At 31.2% G+C, this 17,563-nt stretch overlaps 2 protein-coding genes across 2 annotated transcripts in view; both read right to left on the bottom strand.

The window, feature by feature from the left end:
* Nucleotides 1–17,563, bottom strand: part of LOC103493379 (G-type lectin S-receptor-like serine/threonine-protein kinase At4g27290) — an 89,616-nt gene that overhangs the window by 43,339 nt on the left and 28,714 nt on the right. The gene's annotated exons all lie outside the window — the stretch shown is intronic.
* Nucleotides 7,392–9,391, bottom strand: LOC103493380 (uncharacterized). Its single transcript, XM_008454094.3, has 2 exons — nt 8,518–9,391; nt 7,392–8,157 (listed from the first exon to the last, which is right to left on the bottom strand). Exons 1-2 carry the CDS (start codon nt 9,188–9,190, stop codon nt 7,523–7,525), a joined length of 1,308 nt encoding a protein of 435 aa, XP_008452316.1. The 5' UTR covers nt 9,191–9,391; the 3' UTR covers nt 7,392–7,522.

The following is a 17,563-nucleotide window of genomic DNA, read 5'->3' on the forward strand; positions in this document are numbered from 1 at the left end:
ATAGGTTGGACCTTGAACCAATTGTTCAATAGTGGATCAGTCGGTCTTAAAGCGAAGATGTAATCTCGGAGGTAAAACGGTATTTTAACCCAACCAAGATTACGAACAACCTGTGAATGATCGACTTATTCATTATGGTTATATCAGGTGAACAGAAATATATCTATAGTGAGGGGAGTGCAACTATGAGTTTTTAGTGGAATGACTCATTAGTTAACAAATATTGATTAAGCTTGGTCTAAAAGAGTTTAGCCAGTTAATCTCGAATCGTTGGAGCTCATGATCTATAGATCTATTAGGTTCCCCTACTAGCTCATATGGATTCAACTAAGAACAGTATGTTGGAATAATTCGAATTGTTCGAATTAGGAGAAGAGAGAGAAATCGACAAGTATATAAGATATAAGTCGGTAGATATAAACTTTAAGCTTTGTGTTTAAATATGATTTAAATAAATAAATATGAATGTAGATTAATATTTAAAAGCTTGGAAAGTTTTGGAACGGTAAAAGTTGACTTTTGACTTTGAAAAACAAAAATTTGACCGAATTTATATTCAAATATGATTTGAATTTTAGAAAAATGAATGCGGATTCATACTCGGGAGGTTAGAATTAGTCAAGACGGGTAAAATAGCAAAAAGTCAAAAAGTTGACTTTGACTAAGAAAGTCAAAGTCAAAGTTTGACTTTGACTTAAATTGGTTAAATGATCAAATTTCCCTTTGACTAATTTCTTTAACTAAATGTTAGTGGGAAATGTGGCAGATTATTATGAATTAGAAGTCACATAATTCCATTAAATAGTTAATGGATCAATTAGATGTTGAGTTTGTATGAAATAAATTACATGCTAATTGCATGTAATTTTTCTATTTAAACGTCTCATCTCAGAATGAGAAGGGATGATGATTCTCATATAAAAACAACTCTAAACGATTCACCTACCTCCTCTCTTCTCTCTAAACGATTTCCTTCACAAAAACAAGTCCCACAACTCGGTTCTTAGTCCTGCTTAGTAGGTAAACTTAATAGTTGTCCGTTGCTCGTGATCTTCAGGCAGAGAATTTTTTTTGGAACGAAGAAGAAGTTGTGAACTACAAAGGTAAGCTCATCGTTTACCTTTTATACTCTTTGTTTAGGTCTATTGTATAGTAGTTGCATGTTAATTTCTAAATCGTTTAGATGCATATAGAGTAAAGCACGATCTTTTCTTCCGCTGTTGCATGCTCTTTGTTGTTTTTCCCAGCAGATGGCATCTAGGTTAGGGTTATACGATAAAAGGTACATGTCCTACCTATGCATTGCTAAATGCATAATGATAAACATTTCCTCTTTCTTGCCCAAGTGCAAGCAGAGAAAGAGGTTTCCTAGATAAGCCAAGATCAAATGCAAGGAATTTATATCTAACTTAGTTATAAAGCCTACTTTTAATTCCAGGCAATATAAATTCTATACAGTATAAAAGTAAAACTATACTAATTTAAATATTTACAGTGAGGATTCTGTAGAGGGAAAATGGAATGGGATGATTTTGGATCGTGGACTAACTTGCATTAAGAAAGATGAAGGAAAGTCTCCACTCCATGCAAGATGCAGCTTGATGCGATATAGATCGTTTAACATCTTATATTTAAGGCGAGCAACATCTCGATGCCTAAACACTATACTTATTCTCCTTTGGGACACAAATGATAAATATAAATCAAGCAATATATATATATATATATATATATATATATATGCTTCCTTATTTGTAAGCTTCACATTTTCCTCTCTATTTAAGGCGAGCAACCTCTCGATGCCTAAACACTACACTTGTTCTTCTTTCGTTATATAAATGTTTGGAGAAAAAATGTCATAACAAAGTTTGTTTCCAAAGTCCCTTCTGTTCGTGTTTGACGAGACCTTTACTACTTACTCTCTTGAGCAATTGGGGATGAGTGTTGATCAGGCGATAAGTTAAGCTCAGGCTAAACACGATGGGTCTTACAACTAAAGAACCCTTATCAAGCACATAACACACATCAACTACTTAAAATACTTCAACAAAATGAATGGTAAACATATGAGAGAAATACAATGGATAAACATGCATTGTGTTGATAAATGTAGGCCTCTCAGCCATGAGAATATTATAGTCAAACAATATATTACAAAGTATAAGAATGGAAAGTAAAGAGATGAACCAAGTAGTAGAATGCATTGTCATGCATTCCTTGGCTCTTTTACAAATTAGAGGACTGGTTAGTGAGTTTCTCTCTCTAAGCTTTCACTCAGATGTTGACCGAAGAAGGACTCTAAAACTCATCCTTCCTCTGGCCTCCTTAAGGGAGGCCTCCTCCGATTCTCGTTTATGGTGGAGTTGTAGGTACTTATAGCCATACTTAGGCGAAAAATTAAATATGTTATGTTGCACATCCATCATTCCTTTGCTGCACATCCAACCTTCCTTTGTTGCACATTCGTCCTTGCCTATAAATGTCAACGCAGAAAGTGGTCATTTCTTGTCACATCAACTCCAACTACTACTCTTATCTTTGAGCGAATCATCTTACGTGATGTGTTGGCATCTCGTCTCACGATGTAAATAGCCAGGCAATAGCTTCTCACTAAGTTCTTTCACGCTCTCTTCCTTTGATTCGCTCTATTTCTTCTTTTTGTCATCCTGCATGGAAAAACAATTAAAAGTATAGTTAATCAGGCTTGATGAACTATGTAAGGTGCATTCTCTTAATATTATAAATTTGTAGTAAAAGCTACGTTTTAGTCCTTTATCTCGCATTTTGACTCTATTGTTTTACCTAAAAGGCCACAATAACTTGTATTTCTACAAATTATCACCTTGAACTTACAAGATCATCTATTGGCATCTACCTCCCCCAAAGACACTATACACTTCAACTACTTGAAGACTATGGACTACTTGCTTGCAAACCAGCCTTACTACCCGTAAACCCGCCCCATCTAAAACTCCAATCTGATGTTGGCAAGTTAATGACAAATCCAACATCTTACAAAAGACTCATCAGCAGATTCCTAGATTTGATCATATCAAGGCTAGACATCACATATGTTGTACACAGGCTAACTCAGTTTGTTGTTAATCCTAGGCAACCTCATTATGATGCGTGCTTGACTCTATTATGGTACTTAAAGACCTCCCCAAGACAAGGCATTCTGTTAAAAACCACCCCGCAATTCAACCTTTGTGCCTTCTCTAATGTCGATTGAGGATCATGCCTAGATACAAGAAATCGACAGCAAGCTTATGCATATTCCTCGAGCATTCTTTAGTAAGCTGGAAGACTAAAAAGCAAACTACTGTATCATAATCATCGGCAGAAGCAAAATATCGTGCTCTAGCAACCACTACCAGTGAGCACTTGTGGATCATTCAACTGTTGAAAGAGCTTCACATAACCACTACCTCCCCGTCCACTCTGTATTGTGACAATGATGCAGCAATACACATTACATCCAATCCAATGTTCCGTGAAAGAACAAAACTCATAGATTGAAACCTCTGCCTATCTCTATCTTTCAAACCTTACAATCCAAGATAGAAATTTCTAATATTTGTCTTCCACTTTGAGGGGGAGTAACAGAATAAATAACCAAACAACTCCCTCATTACCCATTTTTTATATTTAACCTCTGATAATTCTCTCTTGTATTTCATGCCTATATAAAGGCCCATTATCAATAATAATAAACAAAAGAGTGATATTATTTGCCTTCCAAGTGTTAAATATATTCATACTTTGCAATGTTGCATCTGATATTTTTAACTACACATAAAACTAAGTTGTAATTATTCTAATATATCCTTTTCCCTTTTCTTTTTTTAATCTTTTTTATGATAACTTTTTAAATGATAAGGGACATTCATTCTAACTTGTAATTATTCTAATATATCCAAAAAAAACTAACATTGTTTTTATTTGTGTTACTTCTCTTCCCTTTTTAAGTTGAATAACAAGTGAGATGTGGATCGAAAATTTTTGTATAGAACTATATCTCAACCAATTTAATTATAATTTGGTTGAGATATTCTCTCTTCTGTTTTAACAATGGAGAATGTTAATTTAATGCTAATATCAACATATTTAATATAGTATACATTTAAAAACTTAAAATTGAAGGAACATTTAAAATTCTTAACTTTGATGATGACATCTTTGCCCAAAACTCTTAACTTTGATGATGACATCTTTGTCCAAATTGTCATTATTTTCCAATTCTCTTGGTATTTCCACAAAAACACTAATCAACATTTTATATCAACGGTGAATCTCTCACATTTATGAAATGTCTCCCTTCTTCTCCTTTTTCTTTTTATATTTTTCCTTCTCCTCTTTTATCTTCTTTTTATTAATTAAATAGGGTCGTCAGCCTGTTTGTAGAGGCTACACCTTTTATCTCTATTGAGCTGGAATAAGGGTAATTAATCTATAGTAATTTCAAAAGTGGATCTCATTTTATTACGTTTGTTGTTATTTACATGTGTTTCATACTCATACTAACATTTGGGACCCACTCTCATATCTATAATAAAAGAAACATACAGATTGATTTGACGAGCGGAGGGCAATCTATCCAATTGTGTTTAAAGATTGTGTAGGACCGAATAACTGATATTGTTACCATTTGATCTGTAGTGTTATTGTTACTTATAAGAATTATGAATTTATCACATTTATTATTAAAGTTAGCATTCTTATTACTTTTAGAGTCAAATAGTAACGGTAACCATAAATATAGGACAGATTTATGATTCTAAGTAAATGTGATTAAAAAAAAAATCAACTACATTTGTGATTGTGACCCATTACGATTGGTCTATTGATATTGGAACATCCCAAATTTTCAAGTAACTGTTGTTTAATCATCTTAAATTATTTGGGTTATATTTTAGATTTTTTTACAGATTATGTTGAATTATTTGGATTAAGATAATTCAACTTAAAGCAAATGCTGAGGATTTAAATTTTAGAATTAATTCAAGTTCATGGAGATTTGGAAATTTGAAATTTAATTTATGGAAAATTGGATAGTTTGGGATAAGGTCGGACTTGCGAATATCCAACAAGGTCTAGGTTGAATTTTGGAATTACTTTGCAACAAGGGTTAAACTCTAAAAACTTAAGATAAGTGATTCTTCTACTAGATATCCTTGAGTTGGACACTTAAAAGTAAATAATTATCTTATGGTACCATATAAGCATGCTATTGTATGATTGAATAATTTACGTGTTATGTTAAGGACAATATACATTGATAAACTTTGGACTATGACATTATGCTAAAGCCTATCGATTGTTAAATGCACGCTATGATTAGCAATGATTGTTAACTCCTGGACTGTTAAGTCCTGACATGCTTATCTATATCTTGTTATATGTTCCTTCAGGACCACTACTTATGCTATGATTTGTGTTCACTCAAGTTCACTACCTACACCATTTTATTTGTACATTATATGTTGGAGCAAGTTAGCATTTCACCCAAAAGGACTCGGTAGGGGATTACTTACTGAGTATTTTTAAACTCATCCTTCTTATTTCATATTTTTCAGGCAAGGCAAGAGTATCGAGTGGGATCCATGATTTTGTCATTTGTAATTAGAGGATCGCTTCTGCTTATATTTGTTTTTAAATTATTTTAAATGATTTAATAGGATAATTGATATTAAGATTATTTTATAGTATTGTTATTCTTTATATATATATAACTTTTTAAGGGACTCCGAACAAAAGTTCTATTTACATATTTATTAATTTTTTAAAATTGTTTTCTTTTGTGTCATCAATCTTATTTTAAAATAAAATTTTCTATTTTAATAGTCAAAATATTTAGTTTTTAATTTTAATAATTTTAAAGTAACGACCTTAGTTAGAGATATCGAAAGTTGGATAGTTAAAGATAGAATCTCATTATGATTATACCAAAATTTTCTAAATTTAGTTCGAGGACAAATGTCCAACGATTTGGATCATATAGAAAATTTACTTCATATTATTGTGATGTTGTCTTATAGTCTCAAAAGCCTCCACCTACACATTAATTAGCGAAATAGATAACATGTATACGATGTGGACGGATAAAATTGGGAAAGCTATCCTTAACTAAAGGTTTTAATGTCCTATCCCCATAAATTGAACTTATCATTATTCTCAATAGAAAGAGAGGGACATGGGGCCCTGGCCTTATCATAAAATAGGGCAGCCAAGGGTAGGATGAACCCTTTGTAAAGAGAGTGAAAGAAGAATAGCTTGAAACTTTTAGGGCACATAGCCACTTTTGGATCAAAACTTTAGGGTGTTGTGGAAAGGGACATGCAAGAAAGACAATGTGAAATATGCTTTGCCACCAAGAATTTGACACATACAGGTCATAGGCTGCTCTAAAATTTGTCCTATAATTTGAATTCACCTTTGTTGTTTGGGCCATATCCCTCCAAATTAAGGACCACCTGCCCTCCTGCACCCCTTTCTTTATTAACTGCTTGGTCTTCTCCCTCAAATCAGCTTTTTACTTCACTTCTTTCAAGAAACAGCCATTTCAGCTGGGAAGTATTGGTTGATTTTTACCCAATATTTTAATCTTTCTCATCTCTAAATATTGGGTACTTTCTCTTGCAATTTTAGAATCTTTAAACTATTTTAGTCTATCCATTTTGAAAATCACTCTTTAACACATGTTTTCTAAAGTTTATATATTATTTTGATCCTTTTACTTCTAAATTGTTTATTTTGTTTCTTGTACTTTTACTCTTTGTTTTCAAATTTTGTTACTTTAAGTTTTGTGCTATCAAAGTATTTGTTTTAGTCCTTTTACTTTTAAGCTTCACTATTTTCATCACAATTAAAATTAAATTTAAAATTCCACTTTTTAATAATTTTAAATTAACTAATTGACATTAATGACAATATTAATAAATGACAATGAGCCTCCAATGAAAAATTAAGACTAAGAATGTAAATCTTATAATTTTGAAGATCAAAATGAAACCTAACTCAAATATTAAATAGTTAAAGTTATTGTATGACCTTTAAAACCTAAAAGCCTAAAAGACTAAATTAAAGGCATAATTTTTTTGAAACTTAAAATATAGAAACCAGACCTGGGAAGAGAACAAAGTGAAAACTTCAAAATGATTTATATACTTGGAAGATAAAATGTATGTATATATATATACACTTTTGAACATGGATTTTTTCTGTCTCTGATTTTAGTACAGAAAATTCAGGTTTTGGTCTTGTCTTTCCATATGATGCAATAAATAATTCTCAAACCCCCTTTCTCAACTTAACCATTTTGAATTTCAAACTTTTTACACTTACTTTTACATAAAACATAAATCACATTCAAACTACAAGGACCCCATCTCTCACACCAAAAAGCTTCCAATCTTTTCATTACTCTCTTGGAAAAAGAAGAATCAAATCTTCCAAAACATGAAAGAAAAAAATATATCGTGTGAACAAAAAATTACAAATTTACCACAATAATAATTTTCCTTCATGGTTTGCAAATTACCACAAAACATGGAAGCAAAGCTCTAGGATTCAACAAATAAAGTTCTTCTATATTTGAATGCAACCCGACTTTCCCTGCCAATGAATCAAACCCTGTTTGCCCAGCCATTTCTTGTATGTTCTCCAATGGCCTATGAACCCTCCCTGCAATCACCCTGCAAACTATCATCGCCTTCCTCGTCATCCCCTCGTCCCCTCCCGATCCCTTGATCGAGCTGAATGCTCTTGCGCTCGTTGAAGTTGTGAACACCCCTATCCCTTCTTCCATCTCTGTCTTTGCCGAGAACCCGTTACGTATGATCCTACAAACGCAGCATTTCTCCGATATGCATAGGCTGGATGAGCCATTAAGACCAAGCAAGCACGCAACTGTCGTGCCGTAGAATCGTAGGAGCTCGTTCCCATCGGCAAGGCACCGAGGGTGCTTCTTTGGGAGCTTGCTGGCTTTGATCTTAACTGTCTCGCGATACTCTTCGAAACGAGCTAGGGTCCGTTGCATATTGTGAACTTTCAAGACTCTTTCTATTCTTCCACTTTGATTCTCGGACTTTAACCAGCTTGTTCTGCATATGATCTCCACAATTTTTCTTGAAGAATCTCCTTCCACAAGCTCAGTCACTGAAAAAATAAAAGAATCTTAAGTATAAAATATCGATCATCGTCAAGATTTGATCAAACAAATAGTTCGTTCAATAAGCTAATCAGTTTCAGGTGATAAAATCACATACCAAAATGATGGGAATATCAAGGATCAAAATGCTAAAATTACTCAAGTTTGCATCACAAATTTAAAAGCTACAAGGGAAGAATGGCTTAATCTCTTGAAATCCAAAGCAAACAGAGTCAACTAGGTTAGGACAAGAGCTGAATCTAGCTAGAAAATGAACAGATTTTCCCACTTGCCAAACAGGAATTTTCCAGGAAAATGAACAATAACCAGAAAAAGAGAAGTTGAGTAAAGAAAATTTTGATTTATACCAGCATGTTTAGAAAGATGGTGAGCTTCAGCAGCATCCCATTTGTTGAATTGCTCTCCACATTTATGGCAAGTAACCGCAGAAGAACATCCATTCCTACTATTCTCTGTTTCCAAAGAGATTCTATTACTCAAATGAACTCCACTGCCGCGGGCTCCTCCGCCAGCGCCGCCGCCAGATTTATTAGAGCTACCAAAACCCTCTCTAAAAGTGAATTTTTTCGAAGAAGACCTCAAGGAAGGATTGAAGTAATGCATTGACGGGTGGCCACCGGGGCCGGGGGTGCCGGGTGTCAGAGTACCGACGAAAGTGGAAGCGCCGCCGTGAGTATCGGCTGGAGGAAGATCTTGGGGGAAACCACCATGAAAACCGGTGATTTTGAGCTCGCATTTTGAGTTGCTGAGAATAACTTCGTGGGTTATTGGGTTGAGAAACTCACTGCTACCAATGGATCTTGGACTGCAACTTGGGGGTTTATCCAAATGTCTTCTGCTGCCGCCATTGATGACATCTTTGAGATTTGCTATAGACCTTGAGCAACCTGATCTTCCTCCTCCCCCAGTTTTTCTTGTCAAAATTGCTCCCAAATTCTTTTTGCTTTTTGGGTCATGAACTTCTGATGGCTCTGATTTACAGTGCAAAGATTTCTTCAAGGACAGCCAAACTGTTGGCATATTTTTGAACCTTTGCCCTTTTTGAAGATTATCTTCAAAGATTACGAGACCCCATCTCTTTAAAGATGAGTTTTATGTTGAGCTACAAAGCAAGAAGAAGAGGGGGTTTGATTCTTCATAGAGATTTTGGGAGGAGATTGGAGAAATTCAAAACTATGAGCTAAAAGAGAAAAAACAGAGGGGAATAAAATTAATATTTGTGTATATATATACAGAGAAAGAGATTGGAAAGAAAAGGAAAGGGAAAAATGACAGCAAAAAAATAAAAAAATAAAAAAAACCTTGAATAGTGAAACTAATAAATGTTTACTGAGGAAAAGGCAGAGAAGGATCCCCAAATGGGACAATTAGAGAGGGAGGTTTTCATGGCCTTTCATTGCTTTTGTTCATCTGATTTTGAATTTTTTGTTTTTTTTTTTTTTTTTTCTCTTCAAGTTAGGAAGTGAGGTTTTGATGTCCATTCATTACTTTTAATCTAGTTTTTGAATTTTTAGATTTTTTTTTAGGATTTTAGGTTAGAATTTTGTCCAGAAAGATTTGTCAGGGGTGAAATTTAAGAAGTAAAAGATCGTTGTTAATTGTATATTGACTAATGGATTAAATTGAATATCTAGTTTATGACAATGAAATCTAATTAAACTACGTAAAACTTAAATCTCATGACCTCTCATTAGGGAATAGTTGGTTGGATACACATGTTAATGTGCGAATTCCACCTACACAAAAGTAAGGTTATGACTTTTCTTTGAAGATTACTTATTTTTGGTTATATGTATAATATCCTTTCAATTTCTTGAATAGTTACTTGCGATTACATGTAACTTTGATGTTAGAGTAGTTTGAGGCTATAGGACACTAGACTAGAGGCAATTCAATTACTTTTCAATTGATATATTCATGCACTCAGCAAGTCAACATAAAACTTGAGTCACACTTGTGGTTATGTGAAACTTTAGCAATGTTAGAGTGGTTTGGGGCATTTTGATACGACAGAGTGCTAGATTAAATATGACTTTGTTATTTTCTAATTTGTATATAATCGTCGACTCAAAGATGTAAAACTTTGAAACTCTTAGGAAGGATTGGGTTATGGAAGGATTAATGTTATGATAAAACTAATGTTATCATAAACCTAGTTTTATCATACCCCTCATTTGGAAGAGGTGTTTGGGAAAAGGGTTATGTTAGTAGGTTTATGGGGATTTTTTGATAAGATGTCTTTAGAGGAAGAATTATGCAAGTAGGGTTATGAATTTTTTTTTTTTTACTTATTAACTGTTTTTAAAATTCACTTACATATACCAAATAAATTATTATTGCATATTTTTTATTATGAAAGTGTCGATCCCCTCTTATTGCATATTATTTTTTCTGTGTCAATGTTATTAAATTAGTAAATACAGTTGACCAATTTCGAAATAATTCGTTAGGAAATTTGCATATTGTTTTTTTTTTCCTTTGTTTTCTCATCCACCCCTAATTTTCCTAGAGTTTGGATCCACATGTAAACTTTAGATTTTGTATAGGGCAAACCTCCGCTCTTATAATTTGAAATTGAATATCAATTTTAACAATTATTCAAAATAATGTGTTGGTTATATATTTAGAGACCAAAGATTAATAATAGGTACCAATTAAATTATAACTTGAGTATCCATACTCATACGATATCATTTCTTTTAAAAAAAATGGAAAAATTTACCTTTTAGTATTAAAGATTTGATGAATATAATGTGTGTTGATCCCTAAGTTGAGATAGTGTATTCTTTTAGTCTTCCTATTTATAAGAATATAATCTACCTTATAGTCTCAGAGATTTTTGAAACAAGTTTAAAAGGTTTTAAAAATATATTTTGTTTGATTTTTTAAAATAATTATATGATATTTAAAAATTTTTAAAAAATAGTATTAAAAAAGATGCAATTTCTAAAAATTATTCTTCTAATTTAAGATGTCATATAATTATTTTAAATAAAATACAAAGTTATTCGAGGGATTTTTTAAATCATTATGAACTAAAAATTTATATTCTAAAATTTGTGGACCAAATGAGTCTATTATTCCTATTTCTTGTAAAACTTGAAACTGAAAAAGTACATTTTTAAAATTTAAGAACCAAACAAAAACGTTATTCCAAACTTGGAGACTAGGAATAATTCTCCTAATATTATTTTACTATACCACATATTATATTCTGCATATTTAAATTTGAAAAAAAAATAGGAAAACGCTAATTTCTTAGAGAAAAATTGAAATTTTTATTAGAAGAAATAGTTAAGAAAGTGATATGGACCATGGATATGCAAGTTCTAGAAATAGAGAACCAAATTACATTATATAAAGCCATTTTTTTAAATATAGTAAAATAAAATAAATATTTATAAAATATAATAAAATTTTAGACTCTATAGAGTATATACTAATAAATCTTGAACCAAAATACGATGATATAATGAATCAAAATACAATTTAGAACCAATGAACGACATTTCAAAAAATAGCAAAATGAACCAAAAGAGAGCAATAGAAGTCTATCAATGCACTTAACACTCATAGAAGTCTATTTGTGTCTATCATTGATAGAATCTAAAATTTTACTATATTTTGTAAATGTTTTCATTGTTTTGTCATTTATAATAATTTTCCTTATATAAACATGGAAGTTTTACATTGATAAATTCTCAGGAGTCTTTTTACTTATATATAAAAATGTCAAGCTATTTAAAGAAATAGTAAAACAAAAACAAAAACAAAAACAAAAACATTAATTGGCACTGATAGACTCCTATCAACCTCTATCAATGATTATAAGAAGTGATAGACTTATATCGATTTCTATTATTGAATAGACGTTGATCGATTTCTATCAACCTCTATCCAGATTATAAGGAGTATTTAAAAATTGTTGCTATAACTTATAAATAATTTGACTTATTTTTTAATATTTAAAAAACTTTCTATTGTTAAATAGAAAGTTACCATGGAAATTTGGTGGGATGGACATTTTGAAAGAAAAGCTATTGAAAAGATAGCTTTTTTGGAAGTTAATTTTTTTTAAAATGGCTAAGGTAGGGCAAACAACCATTTTAGGACAAATGTGTTTAGTTCTTAAATTTTTTTTAAATATGAGCATGTTGTTAATGAGTTTCTTAAAATGCAATTTTTGTCCATAAATTTTTAAGATTAGATTTAAAAGTCAATAGACTATTCTTTTTCCTTTTATATAATTTTTTGAAATATTAAACTAGTGAAGCATGTTCAAAAAATAATTATAGAGAGACAGAGATAATTTTTCAAAAATGACACTTTTTACGATTTAAAATAAATAAAAAATTACTACACAAACTTTGAGACATATTTTTAAAAGCTCAATACCTAGAAAGGTATATTTAGAAAATTTTAAGATTTGTTTGATAACGTTCAAGTTCTATGTTTTTTGTTTTTTGTTGTCCGTTTTCTAAGAAGTAGAGACAAAATTTGTTTGATAACTGATGTTGTTTCTTATTTCTTGGAGAAAAATATATGAAAAAAACTTGCTTGATAATTATTTTTTGTTTCTTAGTCTTTTATATATATTAAAAACTTTTATCATGCACTACAAGTCTTACACAACTAAATACTAGAATAGAGTTGTATTGATACTTTGTAAGTTTTTGGATTTGATTGATAATGTAATCTCACACTCGAGTCATTGTTTCAAATGATTCAACTCACATCTAACTCAATTATGAGTTACATAGGATTAGAAATGTTTATTTAGCCCCCACATGGGACTCGTCCTAGACAGGGTATAGAATCCTTAATTGAACAAGGAACTAAGAAGAGAGTTGGAAAAATTTTCTCCTCATTCACTTAAATGTAGATGAGAACAGGAATCATATATCTCGTAGATGTTCATCCCTAAACAATACGATAAATAGGGACCAAACACACACAAGTTTGTTTCTTGAAAAAATGAGAAACAAAAACAGAAAATGAGAATATTATCAAACAAGCTTTTAAGAATCAAATAAACCTACTATAAACAAATTGTGAGGACTAAAAATATATATTTTGAAAACTTAACAAACATTTGTAGTGTGCTTTTATAATAGCCTTAAGAGTATACTTTTTCTTTTCGGTAAAAATTATTTGGTTTTTAACCATTGAATTGACATAAAAAGTCCTTCAACCAATCTAATTTAACCTACAAACACACTTAATCTAACCTAAAAATTTTAAAACAAAATCAAATAGAAAACATAAGTAAAAAAAACAAATGATACCTCATTTTACAAAAGAAATATGACATAGGTTTTTATTCATTTTTTTTATGAGAAAAAGTAAATAATGGAAATGTGAATGTATAGTGCATATAGTGGGGGATGAGAGATATAATAAATCCTTAAACTGTACATTTTCCTTTCAAATATAGGGAGCTGGCACCCACTTCCAAAGGGCATGGCATGGCATGGTCTACCAATGAGACAATTTTTGTTTATTTAATAGAAAAAGGTATATTGGAATGCCTATTTCGTGGCCTAAAAGTGATTTTGTTATCTTCTTAAAAAAACATCAAATCAAATAAGTGTGACATGATATCTTGTTATCCTCTTAAAAAGTAGAAATTGCGCCAAATTGATAAATCACCTCCTCTAGTAAAAGTCCCCAAAATTTTTTTAACTACACTATTTCAAATTTCTAAAGTCTCCTTTTTATATATATAATTATTTAGGAAAGGTTAGATACTTATTTGTCTTTTTCTTTTTATGTGAAAATTAAGCTTATAAAGCTACTTGTTAAAATAAAAATTGTAGTTGAATTTAAGGATTTGCAACCTTTATCACGCACTTTTCCATTTTGTAACCATTACATAAAATAAGTTCGACCTAAGTGATATTCATGGTATATACTTGATACACATATACATAAATATTGAAAATGACAAAATATTAAAAACTTTTTAATTGATAACAATTCAGTAAATAAGTTAATTTTTATTAACTTTAGGGTTAAAAAACATGAAACACATTTTAAGGAAACATTTAAGGCAAGAAGTAAATTCCTATAATTCTATGTTATTATAATTTGATTATAATAGTTTGTGTTTAAGACATAGATTATTTTAGTTTGAGTTTTATGGTATATGTTTGTGGTTTATATTTTTACAACAAATATATATATATATATATATATATATATATATATATATATATATATTTATTTATTTATATTTGTTTTCCCAACTCAAAATCTTTTATCATAAATCTAAATATTTTGTATATCAAATGTATAATAAATGTGTATCAAGTGCACATCACGCGTATCAAATGTATATCAAATGTATATTTTAGGTGTATCAAAGTGGATATCAATAGAGTTATATATCAAGTGTATATTAGTACTGTAGCGAGTGTATCAAGTATGTATTAGTGATGTATCAAATATTTATCAGATCTATTTGATCGATAGAAAGTTGTCGAGCGTTTCGATCAAACCAAATAATTGTTTCGTTTTCCACTCTAATTTTGTAGTATTAAAGTAGCAACGGTTGATTGCTTGTTATTATAAATGTGTTTTCCTTTTAGTTCTACTGTGAATATAGCAATGAGGTTTTAAGTGTGCAACTAAGCTAGACGACAAAGTTAAGATCATGCAATAAAAGAGACAAACTTAATCCTATGATGTTGCTTAACTCAACTGATATATCTATTGCGTACAAGTTTTCCTCTCTCTTATCCAAGTGTAAGCGAAAAGAGAGGCTTCTTGGGTAAGTCATTGTCGAACATAGAGAATTTTGGGTAATCTTGGATTATAACGCTTATGAAAGTCTTATGCGGTATTGTACAGTAAAATTATATTCATGGTATTGTTCAACTAATTATATTACTATTTACACTAAATGTGTGCCATGAAAGGGAGGACGGACATGGTTAATATGTGTGAAATTGACCTCAGTTTGTATGAGCAAGAATAAAGAAGTAAAATTATATATGTTATAACGTGATACAAGGACAATAAGTAGTCCCTTGGAGTGATGTAAATTTCCTAACTAATTCCAATTTAAGGCGAGGATTCTCTCGAAGTTTTTGTTATATTTACCCGCCTTTCAAGATGCAAATACAAAAATTGTTGCGCAATTCATATCTAACTTGTTTGGTTGCATTAGTTATTGTCCATCATATATTAAGGCAAGTAGCCTTCGAGCGCCTTATTGTTACACATCACATTTTCGATATGTGTGTTAAGAAGGGATCCAGTGAAGTGATTGTATTGCTACAATTCTTTCATCGCATGTTTAGTTAGATCTTAGTTACTTACTCCATTAAGTAGTAAACTCTCAACATTTAGTTCCTTCTTTTGAACAGAATTAGGCATTGAATAAAGCTCTAATTAAACAAGACAAGCAATGAGAACGTCAAGGTTCTTTTAGAACCGCTACTTTTTTGTGTCATTCAGTTATACAAAATTTAAACATGTGATAAGCAAAGAGAATGAAGAATGAAAGTAAAATATCATTGCATTCATAAGAAAAGCTTTAAGCCTCTCGACCATGGAGTCTAAAATATAAATACAACTGGAATACAAATTACAAATGTAAAGGAAAAGAAATGAGTCAATCAAGTCGCAAACCACAATCTCTTGTGTTCTTGCTCTCCATTTTATACCTAATACAAACCTGGGACAAAATGGGGTATATGGATTCTTTAGAACTCTCACCCTAAGCTCTCTTCTAAAGTACAGAGAAGAAAGGTTAGGGATAAAGTTGAATTTTTCACCGAAGTTCACACACTTCCTAAATAAAGAAGATGCTCTCGTATTTATAGGTGTTTTTGTGATGAGATTGCACACATGGTCTGATGCACCATTAATTCCTTGACTTTTGAGCACTACCATGCAGCACAGAAGATGTCATTTCATTCTTTTTGTTGACAATCTCACCAACTCTTCTTGTCTTTTTAGCAATCTCACCGTATTGCTTGGTATCTTCTTATTGGTTGATGCTAGCAATGCATGCCTAAGATGATTCCTTTACTTCGCTTTTCACTTCATTTTACTAAAAACTTATGTTAAGACAATAAAAATTGTGATTAACAAGCGTTTTATCTTTTGTGGCTCGTAGATCACATTGATCTTATTTCAATCTACTTTTTTTATGCATTATTCCTTATTATATCACAATTTTGCTCCATTATTCTACTTAAAAGGCTAAAATAACTTGTATTTCTACAAGTTATCATCAATCCATAGAGAACCAATCGATCTTTCCTTGAAATCAACTTGTTGTAAAGTAACCAATGGCGGTTTGTTGAATTAGTTTCGATTTCACTTAAATGAATTAAAATAATGGCAAGAAAACACAAATTGAAATATTGTTGATTAAAAACTTATCAATGAGACATATACCTGGTAAGAGACTTGTTTAGTTTACTTTTGATTCACAACTCAATCAATGATTCATCATGGATATTATATCTCTAGCAATCTATGAACAAATTCTTAGCTAACCACGTCCAGAGAAGCTAAGAGTGACATCCTATAAATCAAATTAATCCTCATGTTTAGATGAAAAGCATCTTAAACATGCTAATCATTTGGCATTAAGATTTGGGGTGAAAGCTAAGTCCATCAAACAATTTGGAATTTTCTAATTGAATGTTCGAAGAAAGTTCAATCCTAAGTAGTTATAAAAATGTCGTTAGATTGGAATTTTCAAATTAATGAACAATTCTAACTTAGCTTCCCTTATCTCATGATATATACCTAACAATTACATATTAGAATTAGATCAATAGATTAAACATAATAGGCTAATTGCCAATAAACTCAAACACATTCAGTAAAAAAAAAGTGCAAGGAAAGAATTCAATTGATCATAAGGTTCAAAAGACATAAATATTTAAAATATTCTTATAAGTGAGCAAATCAAGAGGTGAATCTAGAATCCCGAACTAAATAAGAATGTCTAAGCTACAATACACCCTCAAAAGCGTGCACAGAAATGAATGAAAGTCTTCTATCAAATTGTTAAAGAGAGTGCAAAGAGTTTTGGAGAAGAATGTCTAAAAATATGTGAAAAACGTCTCTAAGTAAATGTTAGGGACTTATAGGTAAAATTTAAGTATATGTCGGGGCACCATGCAATTTCGCGTAATGCCCCGCTTCTATAACTTTGTAGCGTCGTAGCACCATGCACTTTGCACGAATAACCATAATTTTTCCTTATAGCATGCATACAACATGTGCCTTCTATGTGTCAACTTTGAGTTTCCACGCTTCGTTAACAATCTAAAACTCCAAGTGAGTTCATTTTGTACCAAAATAAAATATTATGACTTCTATGACTTGATTAAGGCTCAATGTCTACAAAATCAAGGAATAGACACATAAAGT

Source organism: Cucumis melo, chromosome 6 (genome assembly GCF_025177605.1).
Source record: "Cucumis melo cultivar AY chromosome 6, USDA_Cmelo_AY_1.0, whole genome shotgun sequence".
NCBI lineage: Eukaryota > Viridiplantae > Streptophyta > Magnoliopsida > Cucurbitales > Cucurbitaceae > Cucumis > Cucumis melo.

What these genes read in the sequence shown, in the direction of transcription:
- LOC103493380 (XM_008454094.3), bottom strand. Translation starts at nt 9,190, where the DNA reads ATGCCAACAGTTTGGCTGTCCTTGAAGAAATCTTTGCACTGTAAATCA. An exon ending in CCATCTTTCTAAACATGCTG is followed by an intron (nt 8,158 to 8,517) that starts GTATAAATCAAA and finishes TTATTTTTTCAG; the next exon opens with TGACTGAGCTTGTGGAAGGA.